Source organism: Odocoileus virginianus, chromosome 3, assembly GCF_023699985.2.
Source record: "Odocoileus virginianus isolate 20LAN1187 ecotype Illinois chromosome 3, Ovbor_1.2, whole genome shotgun sequence".
In the NCBI taxonomy this organism is placed as follows: Eukaryota; Metazoa; Chordata; class Mammalia; order Artiodactyla; family Cervidae; genus Odocoileus; species Odocoileus virginianus.
In genome coordinates this window covers 75486179-75507665 of record NC_069676.1, presented here as the reverse complement: position 1 = coordinate 75507665, position 21487 = coordinate 75486179, and the positions used below count along the sequence as shown (strand labels likewise).

The 21487-nt window shown below is 46.1% G+C and overlaps 1 protein-coding gene across 2 annotated transcripts in view; it reads right to left on the bottom strand.

Annotated features, from left to right (window-relative positions):
• The window catches only part of WWC1 (WW and C2 domain containing 1), a 156503-nt gene that overhangs the window by 50344 nt on the left and 84672 nt on the right, over positions 1-21487 (bottom strand). For both annotated transcript variants that reach the window (XM_020892131.2, XM_070465752.1), the window contains 3 exons: positions 10135-10211; positions 8424-8503; positions 1502-1631 (listed from right to left, as the gene is read on the bottom strand). In XM_020892131.2, the coding sequence (XP_020747790.2) occupies positions 1502-1631; positions 8424-8503; positions 10135-10211 (287 nt within the window). The remainder of the gene's footprint in view (positions 1-1501; positions 1632-8423; positions 8504-10134; positions 10212-21487) is intronic.

Below are 21487 nucleotides of genomic sequence, written 5' to 3'. Positions count from 1 at the left end.
GTGGGGATCCACTAGGTGCCAGGCACTGTGCTGGGCCCCTTACAGGGGAGAAACCAGTGTGGACAATGGCTTCGGAGCTGCGCGGCCTGAGTCGGGATCCCCTGCTCTGCCACTTCTAGCTGTGTGCTCTGACCTTGTTGATTAACCTCTCTGTGCCTCAGTTTGTTTTCCTGCAAAATGGGAATAACCATGGGTCCTATCTCATAGGGCGATCATATTGACTTTCATATTGTTCAGACAAGATGACCAGTGTAAAGCACTGGTTTAGTCAACACTTAATAACTGTCGGTTTTACCATGATCTCATTACCTGACTGCAATCTTAGAAGGAATAACCTGTGATGATCCCCATTTGGGGCTTCCCTGGTGGTGGCTCAGTGGTAAAGAATCTGCCTGCAGTGCAGGAGCTGCAGGAAGCCCGGGTTTGAGCCCAGGGTCAGGAAGAATCCCTGGAGAAGGGCATGGCAACCCGCTTTAGAGAATCCCATGGACAGAGGAGCCTGGTGGGCTACAGTCCATAGGGTTACAAAGAGTTGGACACAACTGAAGTGGCTGAGCAGGCACGTGTGCACCCCCATTTTATCCATGAGGGAGCTGTTACCTGGAGAAGCTGGCAACTGAAAGAGCCAGGATTTGCCCTGGTCTGTCTGACTTAAGGCTTGGCAGGCCTGACTGCTAAGCATGAATGGAACATGCCTCACTGTCCACTAACGCCTGGTTTCAGTGTTTGTGCTGGGCTGCGGTCCTGGTAGGGGCTTTGAAATTATTCTGTTTGTCACAGAGTGTAAAGCTTCCCTCATCAAGTCATTTACAACACCCTGAGCTTAATTGCTCATCTGCCCATGGGACCGAAAATAGAATATCTCAGAGGTCCAGGCAGTTCCGCTGAGGGTGGGTGGGATGTACAGTGGTTAAGAGCATGGGCTTCTGAGTTAGGTGTTGACGGGGTTGAATCTTGGCTCTAGTGCCTACTCTCTGATCTGCGCAGTCTTTTGCTGTATGCTGGGGATAATCTAGCACTGATATAAGGGGAAAGCGAGGCATAGTGTGGGCCAAGAGCTTGGCACAGCTGCCTGGCACAGTACATCACCGCTATCACCATTTGTCAGTTCCCAGCACAGAGTCGGAACACGCAATGAAATGCTTACAAGGATGCTACATTTTGATGCCAAGGTTAGCGATGTTGAAGCCAGCTCCTGCCATTTGGTTCTGTAAACCAGACGGCTAGAGCTGGTGGCCAGGATGTGACCTTTAAACTAGACCAGAGGGCTTCTGTTCTGGCTCTGCCACTGACACTGGCTGTGTGACCTTAGGCAAGTCACTTCATGCTTCCGAACCTCCATTCTCTTCTCTATAAAATGAGACTAAAAGCCCAAGAGAACTACAGAAGAGAACTCAGGGATCTGGCAGCACATGGAAACAGCCCACCTGAGTCCTGCTGGGCACAGAAAGGTGCCCGGGAGAAACTGGGATGGGGCCCTCACCACTGGGAGGTCTTGTACCTTAATGAGATCTTGCTTTTCCTTTTCTCCACAGGTGATGGCCTTTTTGATGGCTTTTGTTTCTCTCAGAACAGCCTGAGCTTCATCCAGTTTGTAGCTGCCTTGAGCATCTGACATCTTCTTATCAATTCTAGGAGACAGTCAAGGGGAAAGGTCAGACAAAAATAGGGTGATGGATGGGGTTCCCTCAGGGAAAAAGCACAGACCACAGAGCTTTAGTCCTGAAAGAAGTCTCCTCTCTGTCCCTTCTTCTTCAGGTCCTGCCTATTGGATAAAGCACAGAAGGGTCCCTGTCAAATTGCAAATGTCAGTGTTAGGCTGCAGAAGCAACACCATTCCTGAAGTCAACTCTTAGTGAAAGCCTTCCCTGATCATCTCCCTGAGTCTCCAGGCTGGGCTAGATGTTCTCATAACACATCTTGTAGAGCTGTGACACTGCACTCGGTATGTTGTGTTATAATTAATAATTTATGTGGTGGTGTCATCTGATAAGCTTGAATATGTTTGAGTAGTTTTATTATATAGCACAGAACCATACTTTTTTTTTTAATGTGATCTTCTTTTACAAATATTTATTTATTTGGCTGAACTGGGTCTTAGTTGAGGCATGTGGGATCTAGTTCCCCGACCAGAGATAAAACCCAGGTCCCTGCACTGGGAGTGTGGAATCTTAACCATTGGACCACCAGGGAAGTCCCTTTTTTTTTTTCCCTTTTAACATTATTTTATTTTACTGAATGAAAGTCTTTCAATTCTATAGTGCTTTACAATTTTCAAAAGGGTTCACTCACATACATGATTTCATATAATCCCATAATAATGCCTTTTTGCCCTCTACCCCACACTGTCCCTCCCCCCTTCCCTCTCCCCACTGGTAACCACAGTTTTTTCTCTATATCTGTGAATCTGCTTCTTTCTTGTTATGCTCAAAGTTTGTTGTATGTAATATCATATAGGATTTGTCTTTCTCTGTCGGACTTATTTCACTTAGCATAATGCCAAGTCCATCAGTGTCATTGCAAATGGCAAAATTTTATTCTTCTCTGTGACTAACATTCCATTGTATATATGTACCACATCTTCTTTATCATTTATCTGTTGATGGATACTTAGATTGCTTCCATATCTTAGTAATGGTAAACACTGTTGCTATGAACACTGGGGTGTGTGTATCTTTTTCAATTAGTGATTTTTAAGATATATATCCAGGAGAGGAACTACTAGGTCATGTGGTATCTCTATTTTTAGTTTTTTGAGAAATCCTCATACTGTTCGCCATCGTGGCTGCACCAGTTTACGTTCCCACCAACGGTGTACAAAGATTCTCCTTTTTCCACATCCTCACAAACATTTGTTTGTGCTCTTTCTGACGATGACCACTCTGACTGGTGTGAGGCAATCCTTTTACATTTCCCTGAAGATTAGCGATGGTGAGCATCTTTCCGTGTTCCCTAACTCAGGTCTCTCAACCTCGGGGTTCCTGGGGCGGGATCACTCTCTGTTGTTGGGGCTGTCCTGTGCACTGTGGGATGTTCAGTAGCACCCCTGGCGTCTGCCCACTCGATGCTGGCAGCGTCTGGACCTTGAGTCGTGACAACCTGAAACTGTCTCCACACTTGACCTAATGACCCTTGGATGGAGGAGCAAAGTCATCGCTGCTGAGAACCACGGCCTTTAACAAGCATTTGTTGGGTTTCCCTGGTGGCTCAGGGGTAGAGAATCCATCTGCCAGTGCAGGAGATGTGGGTTCGATCTCTGGTCTGGGAAGATCCCACATGCCACGGAGCCACAAAGCCCATGTGCCATAACTACTGAGCCTGTGTTCTAGGGTCCAGGAGCTGCAACTACTGAAGCCCGTCCACCCCCGAACCCGTGCTCCGCAACAAGAGAAGCCACGGCAGTGAACAGCCTGTGCCCTGCAACTAGAGAGTAGCCCCTGCTTGCCACAAAAAGGGAAAAGCCAGTGAAGCAACGAAGACCCAACATAGCCAAAAGTAAATAAATAAGTAAGCTATTTTTAAAACTATAATGATAATTTTTAAAAAAAAGCATTCGTTGAAGTTAATGGCCACACGAAGGAAAGGTTAGAAGGATGAAGAAACCCCTTGCTACCACTTAGTAGCATGACCTTGGGCATGGCCCTCATGTACACAGAGCCTCAGCTTCCTCCTCTGAAAAAAACCTGGATGATGCCATATGCCTCGCCCATGTTCACCGAGCTGTGAGCCATGTTCAAAGAGAGAAGGTTGGAACATGAGGTGCGGAGCTAGGAAGTATGAGACAAGTGTGAGGGGCTATAATACTTCCAAACTGGGGAGTCTGCTGGCTCATCCAAGCCCTACACACAGGTTCATTTTGATAGAGGAAGATGGGGGTGAAGGGGAACAATGCCATTTTCTGAAGGTCAAATGAATCCTATTGGGGGGGGCAGCCCTCTTGGAGAAGGGGAGCTGTGTTGTGGACAAGGCTTTGAGCGCAGAGAGAAATTTTAACTGCTTCACACCTTCATCAAAATCCAGGGCGGAGATTTAAGTTCCCAGTGAAGAAAAGGAAGTTTTGCAGTCTGAGGGAACACCACAAACCCATTATTTCAGGATGAGAAACCACTCCGAGGCATGCTTTTCTGACCTTCTAGAGGCCGAAGTGTCCTGGGCTAAAAATAACCTGAGTGGGGAATCACAGGTTCTTATCCTGGCCTCCTTGTCTGCAAGTGGGGAAGGGTAGGGAGACTTGTCTCACGGCCCCATCCCTTCAGCTTCCTCCTCGGAGGAAGACAAAGCCCCAGTTACGTCTCCCTGCTAAAAATAGCCCGTCTGTGCCTTTCGAGGACTTGGGCCTGGGTGAGCCTGCCAGGTCGGCTAAGACTGGTCTCAGATCGAGTTTGAAAACTTCGTCTACAGGGAGCATTCCCAACAGAGGCCTGACCAACATGCTTGGTGGAGAGGAGGCTCCCCCTAGAGCTGAATGTCCCGGGGCCGGAGGTGGCCCTGTCCCAAATGGAAAGGGGGTGCAGGGGAGGGCCGAGGGCTGGGGGCTCTGGGCAGGGGGCTGTGCCCAGCTGCCCCCTGCCAACCGGGTGAGGGTGGCTTTGAATCCTCAGCAGGAAGAGACAGAAGTGGTCTGTCTTCGGGGCCTCAGGCGCATCACATGGCTTCTACCTGACTGCTCTCAGGGGCCTTAGCAACCCAGGCTCTGGAATTTGGCTCCAGAGAGGATCTTGGACTCTCCGGGACTGGGGAGTAGGGGGAGTGGAACAAAGGGTTACCATTATGCACTCAGTGAATGAATCTTTTTTTTTGTTTTAAAGGGAAAGAAAAGTTGCTTGGTTGGTGGGAAGGAGAGGGTGTGTATGTGCTGGGAGGGGTGGGGAGCGGGACACGTGTGTTTTAGGATTTCCAAATTACACGGCTGTCCTTTCTCTAAGCGCTTGAGACAGTCACACCTGGCAGCCACAGAGAAGCAGGGCAAAGGCTCTGAGGGTAGCCGGCTCCTCTGGGTCTTTTCCAGACAACTCTCACTGGGCAGGGTGGCTCTGGGGACCAGCAGAGAGATGCTGTCCTGCCCACCGCCCCCAGGGATGGTATGCCTAGTCTTCCTTATTTATGAGGGCCCAAGGCAGCTGATGGGGCCAAATCCCTGGCTTTGGTCCTGATTTTTCTTTTCAGTCTTTTCTGAGAGGTCTGCTTCCATCCTCAGCAACCTTTTTTTCTTTTTAAAATTGGGTTTGCTGACCATGTGTGTGTGCTAAGGTGCTTCAGTCGTGTCTGACTCTGACACCATGAATTGTAGCCCGCCAGGCTCCTCTGGCCATGGGATTCTCCAGGTAAGAATCCTGCAGTGGGTTGCCATGCCCTCCTCCAGGGGGTCTTCCTGACCCAGGGACTGAATCCGTGTCCCTTGTGTCTCCTGCATTGGCAGGCAGGGTCTTTACCACTAGTGCCATCTGGGAAGCCCCTTGCTGACCATGAACCAAATGAGTTTTAGCTTCCTCCAGGTTCCACAAAGAGAGGATGCTAAGTGACTGGACAGTTCCCCAGTGGACACTGAATGCAGTCCCTTGGGAGAAGGAAAGGGGCCTGATGTTTTCAGGGCCTGGGGGGTTTATCTGGGATGATGCCAGGAAGGCAGGTATAAGGACGTGAGTTTCAAAACCCAAGAGTCCGAGGTCTAGCGCCGACACTCTCGAGCTGGGCTCTATTTGCAGCCCCATCAAGTACCCTGGCCTATAAAAAGAAGCAGAATAAAAGCTGCTTGAGTAGAGACAATGGAAGGAGGTGACTGGTGCCCAGGGCAAAGGCACAGTTCATGTGAGTTCCTTCCCAAGTCCAAACAGCCAACTAGCTAGAGGTCACCACCCCCTTCAGCTCACCGGGTTTTCCCTACGTGCCAGGTACGGTCATGCGCTTGACGCAGATTTTCCAATTCAATATTTACAATATCCTATTTTTCAGATAAAGAAACAGAAGCTCAAGGGGATGAAGCAAACCACTTTTTCGTGTTCCCTGGGAACTAAGACTTGAACCTAGGCCATCCGCCCCTGGCAGCGACATTCCTAACCCTCTCTGCCAAGGTGCGCATTAGAGCAGAAACCTTCCTCCACTGGGAACACGGGGGCGGCTTCCGGCCCAGGGCCCTGAGAGGCGGTCTTATCTGGGCCTGATATCAAAGGGGTTGGGGTGGGCCGGCTGAAGGAGGGGGAGAAAAGGAGTCTTGTCTTTGGGGTTTCAGCGTCAGCTTACCAAGCAACAAGAATGATCAATGCTGCTACAGGGTGACAAAGTGGTAAAACAGGTTTGTGGTGGCTCAGAGAATAATGGCAAGTGTTTTAACCAGAAGCTCCAGAGCACCTAGGAGTTGGGGCGGGGGGGGGGGGGGGGGGTGGCGGAGGCGCGGGCATGCGGTGGTGGGGGAGTCATTGGAGGAGGGGGGAGGGAAGGAAGGAAGAGGAAGGGGGAGGACCCCTGCTCTGAGAGTGAGTAGCCCTTAAACTATGTGCTCAGAACCTGCTCCACTGCCTTGGAAGATTCATGAGGCTATTTGCTTTACAGGAATTTTCTGAACTCACATTACTGCCCCCGATTGCCCTTGGCACCACTGGAGATTACTAAGAAGCATAAAGTGTGGCTCCTCGTCCTAATGAGACTAGAAACTGGCTTGAGAGACAGGACTGGCATATGTATATACACACACCTAAACAATATTTATCTATATAAACACAAAGCCATAACACATAACACAAAAAGGTACTCAATGCAATCTATAATACAGAGCCCTATTTCCTTATATCCTGGTGGCTCACCTGGACAATAGGGGTCTGGGGAGTGGGGATATGTGAATAGGAACCCACCGGCCCCTTTGGTCAACTCCCCTCGAGAGCTGGACTATAAGGAAAGCTGAGCGCCAAAGAACTGATGCTTTTGAACTTGTGGTGTTGGAGAAGACTCTTGAAAGTCCCTTGGACTTCAAGGAGATCCAACCAGTCCATCCTAAAGGAGATCAGTCCTGAGTGTTCTTTGGAAGGACTGATGTTGAAGCTGAAACTCCAATACTTTGGCCACCTGATGTGAAGAACTGACTCATTTGAAAAGACCCTGATGCTGGGAAAGATTGAAGGAGGGAGGAGAAGGGGACGACAGAGGATGAGATGGTTGGATGGCATCACTGACTCAATGGACATGAGTTTGAGTAAACTCTGGGAGTTGGTGACGGACAGGGAGTTGGTGATGGACAGGGAGCCCTGGCATGCTGCAGTCCATGGGGTTGCAGAGTCAGACACGACTGAGTGACTGAACTGAACTGAACAACTCCCCTCGATTCATAGGGCTTGGAGATAAACACCCAAAGGCTTGGGGCTGTGGCCAAGAGTAGTGAGAGTGGTTTGAGGTCTGGAGAATGAGGAGAAGGTACAGTCAGTGAGAGTGAGACAGCAGTGTCTAGAGAAGATGCTGTCTGTGTACAGGTGACCTCTCTGGGAATCTAAGCGGATAGCCCTTAGAACAGAGACATCTACTGACCGTCCTCTTTGGAGCTTCCAGGAGGGCTGCGAGGCACCTCTGTAATGACTGTCCCATGAGCCAATCACACGTACTAAACATGACTCAAGGCACAAATCTCAGTGATATGAGTGGTTTAATAACAACAATAAGCTGACACTCAGGAACATGGACTAGGTGCTTCAGTTTCCCCATCTATACAATGGAGTCAGCTAAAGCACATTCCCTACAGAGTTGTCACAAGGGGTCACCAAGATAGAAACACTGGAAGTGATCTCTGGCATGGACTACCTGCTCAGTAAATCTCTGCTAGTATAATCATAAAAGTGACAAAGAGCACATCTTCTCTAGGAACAAGAGAACTGCATGTTCGTGGCTGCAAGTCAGCTTCTAAAAGGGAAAACTACATGTGGTCAAAGTTCTGGAAATCTCTTCAGTCACCTGCAAAGCACAGTGTGCATGGCATGGTGCCCACTCTTCTAGAAATCCGTTTGTTGTGGAAGGGATCCTTGTTTCTTCTGGGAACGCACAAGCCAGTCATTGCTCACTTTGGGGGCCATGGAAAGAGCTGGTTTTGTCCGTGTGCGTATCAGGTTCTCCCCCATCTACAGCAAGGGAGGAGTCAGGTACACAGACATGCCTGGCGATAACTCATTTCTGTGGCTGGCAAAACTCAACTGAATGGAACAGACTTTAATGACTTCTGGAATTCAGAGGACTGTGAGAACCTGAATCGGAAATGATTCCCCTTTTCTCTTTCTAAGCCTCAGCCTTGGGGAACAGTCTTCAGTAGAATAGAACTGGAGCTGAACAATTAGAAAGCCCTGTTTCAAGGAGGGTAGAGAGAGAATGAAGGAGAGGGGGACAGAGAGGACGGGAGGAGAGCACAGATGAGGGTAATCCCCATACCCTGCGCAAGATGGACTTACTTCTTCAGTGTCTGAAAGCCACGCTCTTTGAACTGTAGCTCCTGTTGGAGGTGAACCATCTCTCTCTTCAGCTTGTTAACCTGGATGGCAGAAGACCACACGGAGGGGCAGAGGTTGATGTTAACCTAGAGCCCCCAGCTGCCCCTGCATATGACTCAGGTCAGCATCCCCTGGGCACCCCTCACTGATGTTGCTGGGGTCTCAGCAGCTGCCCACTTGGTCGGCCTCCCAGTCCAGTGGTCCCTGGAGGTCCTTCCTAGCCAGCCCTCGCTCCAAGGAAACAGGAAGTTGACCGGACCTGGCTGACCTGGGCTACAGTCTGGCCTTCCCCCTGACTAGTCGGCTGGCTTCTCTCAAGTCATGTCGTTGCTTCTGTGAGCCTCCCTTTCCTGTTTCTGACAGATGACGATAAGGGCAATTTCCTGGGTTGGGCATTACTTTTTTTTTGGGAGGGGGGGCATTACTTAAAGCAGGTACTGGATTCACTATTGTAGGGCAGGGAGGCGAGAGGCAGCATAGTAGCTTTATAGGCACGACCTGGCCGGGAAGCCAGCTGTAGCCTGCAGAAATGCTTTGGCTTGCAGTCTTACTAAATTTTTAAAAATTAGTTGCTGATGGACATCCCTGGGGGCTCACTGGTAAAGTATCCACCTGCCAAAGCCAGGAGACACAGGGAGCAACTAAGCCTGTATACCGTCACTACTGAGCCTGTGCTCTAGAGCCTGGAAGTACAAGTACTGAGCCCACGGGCTTCAGGGTGCAATAACTGAAGCCCACTCGCCCTAGAGCCCATGCTCTGCAACAAGAGAAGCCCGTGCACCACAACTAACGTGTAGCCCCGTTCGCTGTGACTACAGGAAAGCCTGCGCAGACCAGCATAGCCAAAAATAAATAAATAAAAATTTTAAAAAATTTGTTGCTAATAATTAAATATTGAGCTATTTCGTATACTAGGCCTAGATACACAGTATTCTTCAAAATACTTGAAGATGTGCCAAGGCGGAGCTCACGTTCCAGCATGGGCACAAGAGCTCAGGGCTAAAATCCCACTACTCCTTTAGACAAGACATACCCTGCTAGGCTACACAGGCCCCCACTGCCTCATCCCTAGCCCTTCTCCTGTTTCATGTTTTCTACAGGCATCTGGATTTGTAGACCTAAACCCCTGTTCACGGCACTGACTTCACCTTGCGCAAGTCATTTAAGTCTTCAGTCCGTCTCCACGTCAGTAAAGGGGGACTAAAACCACCTGTCCCCTAAGGTAAGCAGGAAGTAATTAAATAGGACAATGCAGAATGAGCAGTGGTTAGGAAGAGAACACCTTCCATGAAGAAATTTGGGGTAAGCCTGAGTCCACTGTGACCTTGAGCAAGTTACCTGATCCCGCCCAGCCTCTGTTGGCTCATCTTCAAAATGCAGATGGTGACAGTGGCTACTTCACAGGATTGTCGCGAGGGCATGAGGTATTCCTCATGAACCATTTAGCACTACGCCTGGTTAGAGTGATTGCCTGTGAAAGGGTAGCTGCTGTCAACACTGCTATTAGTAAAACGAGGGCTACTACAGCTACTGCTGCTGTTATGTAGGGGCTTGTTAGCCAGCACCAGCTGTCACTGCCTGGTTGAAGCATCTACTCTGGTCTTGTGGATAGGCTCTTAGCCCAAAGCTGCCTCTGGGACCCCCATCAATAGCATAAGCAGAGAGGACCTACCCGGGATTTTGCTGTGGCAATTTCAGCCTTCAGAATCTCAGGGTCATACTTAGAGCTGGATGACGAACCAGAGACCACTGCAAAAAGAGAAAAAGGAATTCTGTAGATGAAACGTATTTTGGTCAAGTTGGCTTATTTGGCCACCTAGATAAATCCAGAAAGGAATGACTATTAGTGAACAACCTAAATGTCCAACAAAGGGGAATTTGTTAAATAAATAGGGTACACATATAAAATGACTGTACAACATAAATGAATTAAAACAATGGTGTAGGGACTTTCTTGGTGGTCCACTGGTGACGACTCTGCACTTCCATTGGAGAGGGTGAAGGTTTGATTTCTGGTGGGGGAACGAAGATTCTTCATGCTATGTGCATGGCAAAAACCAAACAAACAAATAAATGATGGTGCTAAAAATAAAGGATACTAAATATTTAGGAGATCCCCAAAGTTACTGTTAAAAAAAAAAACAGTAATTTATGAAAAACTATAAAGAAAGAATAAATTTGAAAATATACAGAGGTAACACATACACACATATGTGGAAGAAGACAAGAAAGAAATAGACTAAAAAGATTATATTTAGAGATTTGGATGATGAATAAAATTAATTTTCATCTTTGTATTTTTCTATCTTTTCTACAATTTCTAATACAAACATAATTTTCTAATCAGAAGAAATGACTAAAAATATCATTTAATGTACTTTACGATATTAATGTACATTTGAAAAGGAAAACAAATTACCTGTAACCCTATCATCCTAATACAATTATCTTCTCTTCAAGTTACCTTTCAATGTTTACCTACAGTTCTGTCACACACAGGTATACCTCAGAAATATTGTGGGTTTGGTTCCAGACTCCCATAATAAAGGGATTATCAAAACAAAGCGATTATCACAATAAAGTGAGTCACAAGAATTTTTTTGTTTCCCAGTGCCTATAAAAGCTATGTTTACACTATTGCAATCTATTAAATGTGCAATAGCATTATGCCTTAAAAAATGTACATACTTTAATTTAAAAAAATACTTTATTGCTAAAAAAAAGTTAACCATCATCTGACAATGCCAGGTTGCCGCAAACCTTCAATTTGTAAAATCCACAATCTCTGTGAAGTGCAATAAAACGAGGTATGCCTGCGGCTGTAATCTTAGTGCATTTTAAAAATAGAATTTCTTTGTGTCTTGATAAAGGATTTTAAGGCTTACAAAAATGGACACAGAGTGATCCATCTAAAAGGAAGGAAAATGAAATAAACGTACAGCGAGAGTGAGGAAGCCAGTGGCGTGAAGCTGGGCTCACTGCATGGCATGAGGTCCCATTTCTGACCTGCCGCTGCCACAGACCTGGCTCTGAGCTTCCTGCCTGCTGATGTGAAGAGGAAAATGGGCCCTGAGCACGACTCATGGTGTCTTTAAACACAACCCCGCTGTCCAGGAAAGGGACAGGCACTGTTCAGGAAAAGGCCAGAGAGGCCAGAGCAGCGTTTCTCCTAAGTCCTTAATCTTACCTTCTGAGCAGTTTCATCACCTCCCCTTTCCGTTTAACATCACTTGCTGGGACCTGGATTTTTCTGAGGCTAAGAGGCTTATTTAGAAATTGCAGGCAATTTTCAGGGTATGGCAGTAGAAGGAACAATCATGAAGGGGCTGCTGCCCTGCTCTTTGGACCTGGTTTAAATACTGGAGTGGACCTTTTGATTTGCTGCTGTTGTTGTTTAGTTGCTAAATCGTGTCCTACTCTTTTGTGACCCCACTGACTGTAGCCCGCCAGGCTCCTCTGTCTACAGAATTTCCTAGGCAAGAATATTGGAGTGGGTTGCCATTCCCTTCTACAGGGGATCTTCCCAGACCCAGGGATTGAACCTGCGGCAGATTCTTTACTATCTGAGCCACCAGGGGGACCTTTTGATTATGCTTGTGTAGCGTGAGTGCTCAGTCACATCCAACTGTTCATGACTGCATGGACTGAAGTCCACCAGGTGCCTCTGTCCATGGGATTTCCCAGGCAAGAACCCTGGAGTGGGTTGCCATTTCATTCTCCAGGGGATCTTCCCGACCCAGGGAACAAAACCACACCTCTTGCATCTCCTGAATTGGTAGGTGGATTCTTTACCACTCCACCACCAGGGAAGCCCCCGATTATGCTTTTCAGTTCAGTTCAGTTCAGTTGCTCACTCATGTCCGACTCTTTGAGACCCCATGAACCGCAGCACGCCAGGCCTCCCTGTCCATCATCAATTCCCAGAGTCCACCCAAACTCATGTCCATCGAGTTGATGATGCCATCCAACCATCTCATCCTCTGTTGTCCCCTTCTCCTCCTTCCCTCAATCTTTACCAGGATCAGGGTCTTTTCCAATGAGTCAGCTCTTCGCATCAGGTGGCTAAAGTATTGGAGTTTCAGCTTCAACATCAGTCCTTCCAATGAACACCCAGGACTGATCTCCTTTAGGATGGACTGGTTGGATCTCCTTGCAGTCCAAGGGACTCTCAAGAGTCTTCTCAAACACCACAGTTCAAAAGCATCAATTCTTTGGTGCTCAGCTTTCTTTATAGTCCAACTCTCACATCCATACATGACCACTGGAAAAACCATAGCCTTGACTAGACAGACCTTTGTTGGCAAAGTAATTTCTCTGCTTCTTAATATGCTGTCTAGGTTGGTCATAACTTTCCTTCCAAGGAGTAAGTGTCTTTTAATTTCATGGCTGCAATCATCATCTGCAGTGATTTTGGAGCCCAGAAAAATAAAGTCAGCCACTGTTTCCACTGTCTCCCCATCTATTTCTCATGAAGTGATGGGACCGGATGCCATGATCTTAGTTTTTTGAATGTTGAGCTTTAAGCCAACTTTTTCACTCTCCTCTTTCACTTTCATCAAGAGGCTCTTTAGTTCTTCTTCACCTTCTGCCATAAGGGTGGTGTCATCTGCATATCTGAGGTTATTGATATTTCTCCCTGCAATCTTGATTTCAGCTTGTGCTTCCTCCAGCCCAGCATTTCTCATGATGTACTCTGCATATAAGTTAAATAAGCAGGGTGACAATATACAGCCTTGATGTACTCCTTTTCCAATTTGGAACCAGTCTGTTGTTCCATGTCTAGTTCTAACTGTTGCTTCCTGACCTGCATACAGGTTTCTCAAGAGGCAGGTCAGGTGGTCTGGTACGCCCATCTCTTTCAGAATTTTCCACAGTTTATTGTGATCCACACAGTCAAAGGCTTTGGCATAGTCAATAAAGCAGAAATAGATGTTTTTCTGGAACTCTCTTGTTTTTTCAATGATCCAGCGGATGTTGGCAATTTGATCTCTGGTTCCTCTGCCTTTTCTAAAACCAGCTTGAACATCTGGAATTTCACGGTTTACCTATTGCTGAAGCTTGGCTTGGAGAATTTTAAGCATTGCTTTACTAACATGTGAGATGAGTGCAATTGCGCTTTCGGAAAGTTAAAATGAAACACTGGGAAGTCTGGGAAATAAAATTGCTCTGCGTAGAAACTGACAAGATGTCCTGCACCATGGGCAGCATTTCACCTCTGCTGAGTTTGGAATGATGGTGATGATGAGGATGACAGTGACTGAGGCTGGACTTTTTCAGAAAAGATGAGTGGCAGGAACACCTGGATAGGAAGGACCTCACAGCCCTTGTTGTGAGCATGAAACAGGGATACATGTTTTGTTTCCAGTTTGAAGCTTTCACTTCCTGCGCTCTAACTTCTTTAACTCCACTGGACTTCGGAGTTTTAGGGGAGAGACCTGGTTGGATACAAAGCTGGAAGCACTGATTTAGGCAAATTGCCCAGATAGGCACTTTCAGACAAAATTTTAAGGTCACTGACAATCTTGTTACCCACGGATGGTTAGTAAAAACATGGTGAAAAGACAGGAGAATCATCAGTGAGGAAACAAGATAAGCCGAAAAAGGAGTATGCCTGTTCTGTGAGCACCCGATCCTGCAACCACCCTGTTCACCCGTGCTGCTGGGCTTGGCCGTCACTGGGGGAAGGGTTAAGGGGAGCGTGGTAGCAGCCTGGGAGAGCCCATATAACACGGCAAGTCCTGACCCTAACAAGGAGAGGGTGGCCGTGCGGACCAGCGCTGCCAGGGCAGATTGCGGAAGGCGGGAGTTCTTCCATGGGAACACTCAGAAACCCTTGAGGGAGGACCCAAGAAGGATGAGACTCTGCCAGCTGGCTCACCAGGGGCTGGAATTATCACCCTCTGGAGAATCACTGTGACATGCACTGTTTCTGTCCAAAGCTGCTGAAATAGGATGTGGCTTGTTATTTTTTAAGCAGTCTTTTTGTTGAAGTAAAAAAAAATACATATAGGAATGGAAAAGCACACAAATCATATGTGTGCAGCCTGGTGGACTTTCACAAAAGAAACACACTCAAGTGAACAGCACTCCAATCAAGATACAGGTCATCAGCTTCCTTTTTGTGTCTGTGTCCCCTCAGTTACTCACAACAAAATAATCTCATATTCAAACAAACTGTAGTAGAGATTGCCTTTAAGATCACATCTGTTTTTAGTTCTTTTTAGTTTTTATTCAAGTTATATATGAACACTCTAACAGTCTATATAAAATGCTACATATTTTATATATCCCAGATTTGCTATAAAAAAAGAGCATTCCCCAATCCGCTTATCTCACTAGCAAAAAAGGAACCATTTCAACAGGTTCAGCCAGTTTCTTGGGCGTCCAAACCTGTGTGTCTGATAATATGCAAGCATCACTGTTTCTTGATTTTTTTTTCCCCCTGCTTTAGGCATCATTTATTCATTTCTCTCTGGAGGATGGAGTGTTAGCCTCATTCCTTTTCCCAACCCCTACCCCACACAGGGCAACCCCTCTCAGCTCATCTTCTTCCTTACAGATAACTCTGGACGGAGACACCTTCAGTGTTTGTATTACTTTTACTCTGTGAACACTATTCAGGGCCAAGGCATGTAGTCAACTTTGCTTACTTTTTCTTTCCAGCCCATTTTTGGGGTTGTTTTTCTTAAAGTTAATAATTATCATTTTTATGTGTGCTTACTTTCCACAAATTCATCACTGACCAACCTCACCCTTGGCCAGTTATCTAAGTCTCCTCTCACTGAGCTCCTCTCTTGGGCTCTGTCTCATTGGATGTGTGTCTGTATTCTCCCTGCATGGCTGGCATCCCATGGCTGGACTCCCCCACGCTCACCCCACCACCTCTCTCTCTCCTCCTTCCTAAATTCCATGTCTTCCCCCCTGTGACTCCCTCCTCATTTTGGTAGAATATCACTTCCAGAAGCTTCCTGGGAAAGGAGGCATGAAGGAAATAACACTTTTGGAAAGACTTGTGTGTACAGTCAGACATGACTTAGCAACAGAACAACAACAACAACAATGTCCATGATTAGAGGTAGTTTTGCTGGATATAGAATTCTGGGGCGGAAATGATTTTCCTTAAATGTTTGAAGGCATTGCCCCACTGTCTTTTAGATTTCCAGTGTTACTACTGAGAAGCCAGGAGCTATTCTGAGTCCAGATCATTTTTGTGTGACCTAGTTTTTCCTCTCCGAAAGCTTTTAGAATCTCGAATCGTTCCCAGTGTTTGAAGTTGCACAATGATATGTCTTTGGTGTGAGTTAACTTTTATCCACTGTGTTGGGTGCTCACTGAGCGCTTTCAATCTCCTCTATCAGTTCTGGGAAATTTTCTTCTAAATTATGTCACTGATGCTTCTCTCCCTGTGTTTCTTCTGCTCTATCTGGAGCTTTCATTACTTGGATAGAGTTCTTGGCCTGATGCTCTTTTTCCATCTCACTGTATTTTTGTTCTGCTTTTTAGAAAACTTCCTCAGTTTTACCTTCCAGGCTTCCTGTGGCTTTTTCATTTCTACTTTCATAGTTCAATTTCCAAAGGCTCTTTTGTGCTCTCTGAACGCTCCTATTTATAAAATGTAGCATCCTGTTTTACTTTCAAGGTTGTGAGCTTTTCTCCATGTTTTCTTCTCCATGCACACTCTCCACTTCCTACAGGGCCTCCCCACTGCCAGGTGTTTGTTTCATCTTTATGGTTCTTGCAAGAGGCTTTCCCTAGATGTCCAGAAACTCAGCCGTCCACTCACACTTAAACTGGGAACCCAAAAAGCTGGCTGGAGCAGAGTTTGTGGGAGATGGGTTACAAGATTCACTGTGGGTTATGTGGTATATGTGATTTAGCGGGACCGTTCATCCAAGAATCCTCGCTGTCAGTGTTTTCACATCTTTGCTCTTTATTTTTAATGTTACTGATTTACTTATTTTCGGCTGTGCTGGGTCTCTGTTGCTGTGTGGGCTTTTCTCTGGTTGCAGCAAGCAGGGGCTACTCTAGTGGCGCTTGGGGTTTTCATTGCAGTGGCGTCTCTTGTGGCAGAACAGACTCTAGGGCTCTCGGGCTTCTCTAGTTGTGGCACATGGGTTTAGTTGCTCCCTACCACGTGGGATCTTCCTGGACCAGGGATTGAACCCATGTCCTCCGCACTGGCAGGTATATTCTTAGCCACTGGGCCACTAGGGAAGTCTCATCTTTTCTCTTTACATCTCTTTTCTCTGAAAAGAAGAGACTCAGATTCCCCAGATTCTTCTACTGGCCAGCCTGGCAGGCAATAGCCTGGGACTCTTCTGGGAGTCAAATGGTACATGCCGGCTGGGGTCTCAATCCTCAAGTTCATGTTCACTTGAATACCGTGTTTTCAGTATGGTGCACCTCAGTTTTGAACTTGCCTGGTATCCTGTGGTCCAGAGACTCTGTTTTACTCTCTCCTAAAAATAAACCTCCAGTTTTTCATCAGGTTGGAGATGGGCAGTGACCTGGGTCTCGCTGATTTGGGGAAGAGATCTGGTGGCTTGGGTCTCAGAAACAACTTTCCTTTGAGGGCCTCCTAACTTCACTCCCATGCCACAGAGACAGCCAATGCCTCCAATTCCTGAGGCTTTTGCATGTGCTTCAGGTAGACCAGAGGCCTGTTTTTTTTTTCAGTGTCAGCCCAATTCCTCTTTTCTCTGGTCTGTCTGATAGGTTGCTATCTGTCCTTCTGCCTTTAAGTCTCCACATTTTATTGCTGCCTTTTCCTCTAAGTCTCCCTGTCCTTGTGCATGTGTGCCTTAAAAATCTCTTATCTGATATTTTCTTAGTTTCAGGAATGAGTGAAAGCATGTAGGTGGTTCAACTGGCATTTTTAGCAGCAAGGCGCCCAATGACTGATTTTCCAAATGGGAAACCAAGGCCTGGAGGAGGAAGGAGTATGATGAGGTCCCAAAGAACCCAGCTCTCCTGAGCTCTCATCTTTCAGAGGATGGAAGAACCCCAGTGCAGCCCTCAAACCTTAGAATTTGACTGACTGACTTGGGTTAAATTAAAAGAATTGGTTTTGGGGTCAGATACTATGGGTATAAAAACTAGTTCTCCCACTTTTTAACAGCATGAAAACTTTGGGGAAGCCACTTTCTCTCTCTGGGCCTCAGTTTGCTTATCAGCAAAATGGGAACAACAGTATCTTGTCAGATTCTGTGTGTGTGTGTGTGTGTGTGTGTGTGTAGCAAGGTTATCTGATACAACATATGTGGAGTGGCCAGCACATGGCCCTGCAGAAATTCGATAGATGCATGTTAAGTCAGAGTTCTCTCCTCATTCCCCACGGGGTGAGAGACTGTATCAGTGAGGACAACAAAGCCTCCTTCCCCGAGGCAGAGCCCCACCTGTAGCCAAGCCCTACACAGTCAAGGCCAGGTGGCAAAACTCTCAAGCCCTGACAGGCCATCTGAGTTAGAGAGAGGCATGTGACCTCACCAGTCTATCAACATGCCAGAGAGCTTGACTTGGAAGGCAAACCTGTCTTGTCAAACCCTAAGAAAGTCATGAGGAGCCTTGGGTCATGCCTGTTTCACTGGGATGCTTGGGCTGAGGGACGCCCCCATTCCTTGCTGATTTGTATCCTAGAACTAGTGATCTGAGATGATTCTCTCTTTTTTTTAAAAATTTTTAACTGGAGGATAATTGCTTTACAGTGCTGTGTTAATTTCTGCTATATAACAAGGTGAATCAGTTATAACATACATACATCTCCTCCTTCTTGAGTCTCCCTCCCACCCCCATATCCCACCCCTCTAGGTCATCACAGGTCACAGAGCTGAGCTCCCCCACACTATACAGCAGCTTCCCACTAGCTGTCTATTGATTCCTTCTTTAACATTCAAAATGATGGTGTCTTTGAGCCTGATGGAACACTCAGTAGTAGCACTGAAGTCATATGACAGGACTGCCTCAATTACTTCCTATAAGGAATTGTCTATTCTTACTGGTTCCAGGGATTGGTTAAAAATCTTGGTCATTTCAATGCCAACAAATTAATAATATCAAATAAATATTGGTATTATCTATAGTGAGCTTAAGAATATGAGAACTAGTATTCCAAGTACAAGCCCCGTAACACACCGGTGGAATTATTATGTCAGTTTTATACTTATTTTTGGCCACACCATACAGCATGTGGGATGTCAGTTCCCCAACCAGATGCCCTCTGCATTGGAAGCACAGAGTCTTAACCACAGGGAAGTCCCTATCAATTTTACAGATGAAAAACTTCATGCAGAGAGAAGCAGCATCACTTGTACAAAGTTGAACAGCTAGGAAGTTGCATGTCCTGGATTGGATCCCAGCAGTCCAGCTACAGAGTCCACATTCTCAAAAGATTATGCAATGTATTTCTTATCAAGAGAATATTTATTGAACTATTAATATGTTCTAAGGGAATTATGCTAAGTGGTTTACCTAGACCAGTGGTTTTTGGCTGGGGGCAACTTTGCCCACCCCGGGGGCAGTGTCTGCATTCATTTTTGGTTATCACGACTCTGGGTGGGAGATGCTATAGGCAGAGCCCAGGAATGCTGTTACATATCCACAACACACAGGACAGCTCCCACCAAGAATGTGTCATTGCTGCCACTTGGCTCTTTTCCCTACCCTAAATTTTTATTTTCAAAACTTTGTATCTACTGGAAATTTGAAAGCATAATGAGATGAATATTGATAGATCCTTCACCTAAATCTACCAATTTTAGCATTTCCCCACATCTGTTCTGTCTATCCCACCCTCCACTCTTATTCTCTCAGTAGGATGCCTGCCTGGATTATAAAAGCCCTCAATATATGATTATTGGGAAAAACCCATCCCATATTCAAAATGTGACCATCAACGTGTTACTGATCTCACTTAGGCTGACATCATAGTTTTTTCATCCCCCCCCCCCCCCAGACTTTTTTTGGAATTAACTTGCAGACATGATGTCACACGAATGTCTTAGGAACAGGACATTCTCCTACACAGCTACAAAGTCATTACTATACCTAAGAAAATCTTCCAGTTGCCTGAGAATATCTTTATGGCTGCTTTCCCCTCTATCCATGGTCTAGTCAAGGTGCAAACACTTCATTGGGTTTATGCTTCCTTAGACTTTTTTCATTTTGTAATCTAGAACATTGCCTCTCTTTGTTTTTTTCATAGCACTATTTTTTGAAAGTGTGTAGGGTTATTATCTTGTAGGATACTGTACAGTATGGATTTGTCTGGTTGTTTCTTCATGATTTGATTGAGAGTAAACATTTTTTGTCAAGAATCCTCGGTGATGTTTTTTTACTGCGTCACATCAGAAAGTATACAATGTCAGTTTGCCTCATTATTGGTGATGCTAATTTAACCCCTGTGTAAGGCGGTGGTGGCTGCAGCTCTTCAATACAAAAAATAAGTTTTACCCCCCAAAGTTAGTAAGTTATTCAGGGGGTGATACTTGGGGTCCCTGTATACATCCTGACCTCCAAAACAGGAAGGTTTGTTTTTCTATACACTTGTCACTATTTCAGACTACAGAAAGAAAAAAAAATTATCTATTTGAAACTGAATTTCACAAGGGATATTAATATCTCCCTCCAGGGCTCTGGTCAGAATAATGCTATGGACTGAATTGTGTTCCCCAGAAATTCATATATTGAAGTCCTAACCCCTATTGTCGGAGAAGGCAATGGCAACCCACTCAAGTACCCTTGCCTGGAAAATCCCATGGACAGAGGAGCCTGGCAGGCTGCAGTCCATGCTGTCATGAAGAGTCGGACACAACTGAGCAACTTCACTTTCACTTTTCACTTCCATGCATTGGAGAAGGAAATGGCAACCCACTCCAGTGTTCTTGCCTGGAGAATCCCAGGGGCGGTGGAGCCTGGTGGGCTGCCGTCTATGGGGTCGCACAGAATCAGACACAACTGAAGTGACTTGGCAGCAGCAGCAGCAGCCCCTATTATAATAGTATTTGGAGAAGGGGGCCTTTGGGAGCTAATTAGGGTTAGATGAGGTTATAAGGATGGGGCCCTCATGATGGGATTAGTGACCTTATAAGAGACACCACAGGGCTTGCCGTTTTCTCTTTTCTCTCTGCCATGAAGACACAGTGAGAAGACGGGAAGAGGGTCCCACCAGAACTCAACCATACTGACACTCTGATCTCAGGATTCCAGCCTCCAGAACTGTGGGAAAATAAGTGTCTGTTGTTAAAGCCACCTGGTCTATGGTATTTTGTTATGGCAGTCCCAGCTGATTAAGACAGACTAAGTGCTAAAACCCTCATGACGGTCTCTAGGACATTATTTGACCTAGAAACAGCTAATGAGTGTAATGCAGTTCTTCTCTATAATCTGAGATTCTGGGTTTTCCCCTGAGGTGCCAAGGAAAAGGGCAGGGCTGGGACATTGAGTAACCTACTCACTGTCCTCCTCCAAGACCAAATTTCTCAAAGCGGAGGCTTCACACAGGGGAAGTGTTTAATGACCCAGCCAAGGCATGGACGCCCTGACACCATGGCTTAAAGCTGGCCCCTTGGTCCAAACTGCAGATGCTGGAGGAGAGGATTGTGTTTGCAACTTATCACCTGTCACAGCTGTAAGACCCTGAGTATGCTATTAGTCTTTTCTATGCTGCAGATTTTTCATTTGTTACAGGAAGATATTAATTGTGCTTCCCCACAGAACTGTTATGAGAATTAGCTGAAATAACATATTCAGACTGTAGGTGAGCATTTAGTAAGCACTCAGTAAACATAGAAAAGGATTAGTTATTAAAAATAGTGGCAGAAGATAAAAAAAAACCCCTCAAAACATCAGAAAAGGTCAATGGGCTCTTTGAGAGCTATGGATCTGGCATTTCCCTACACTGAGAATGAAGGACTGGGGTGCCTGCTCTCCTGCAGATATGAGGGTAACAAGGGAAACAGGAAATTTCCCCCACTAGGAAATACCAACAGATGTATAAGCAGATGTACTGTGATAGTGCTATGAACAAA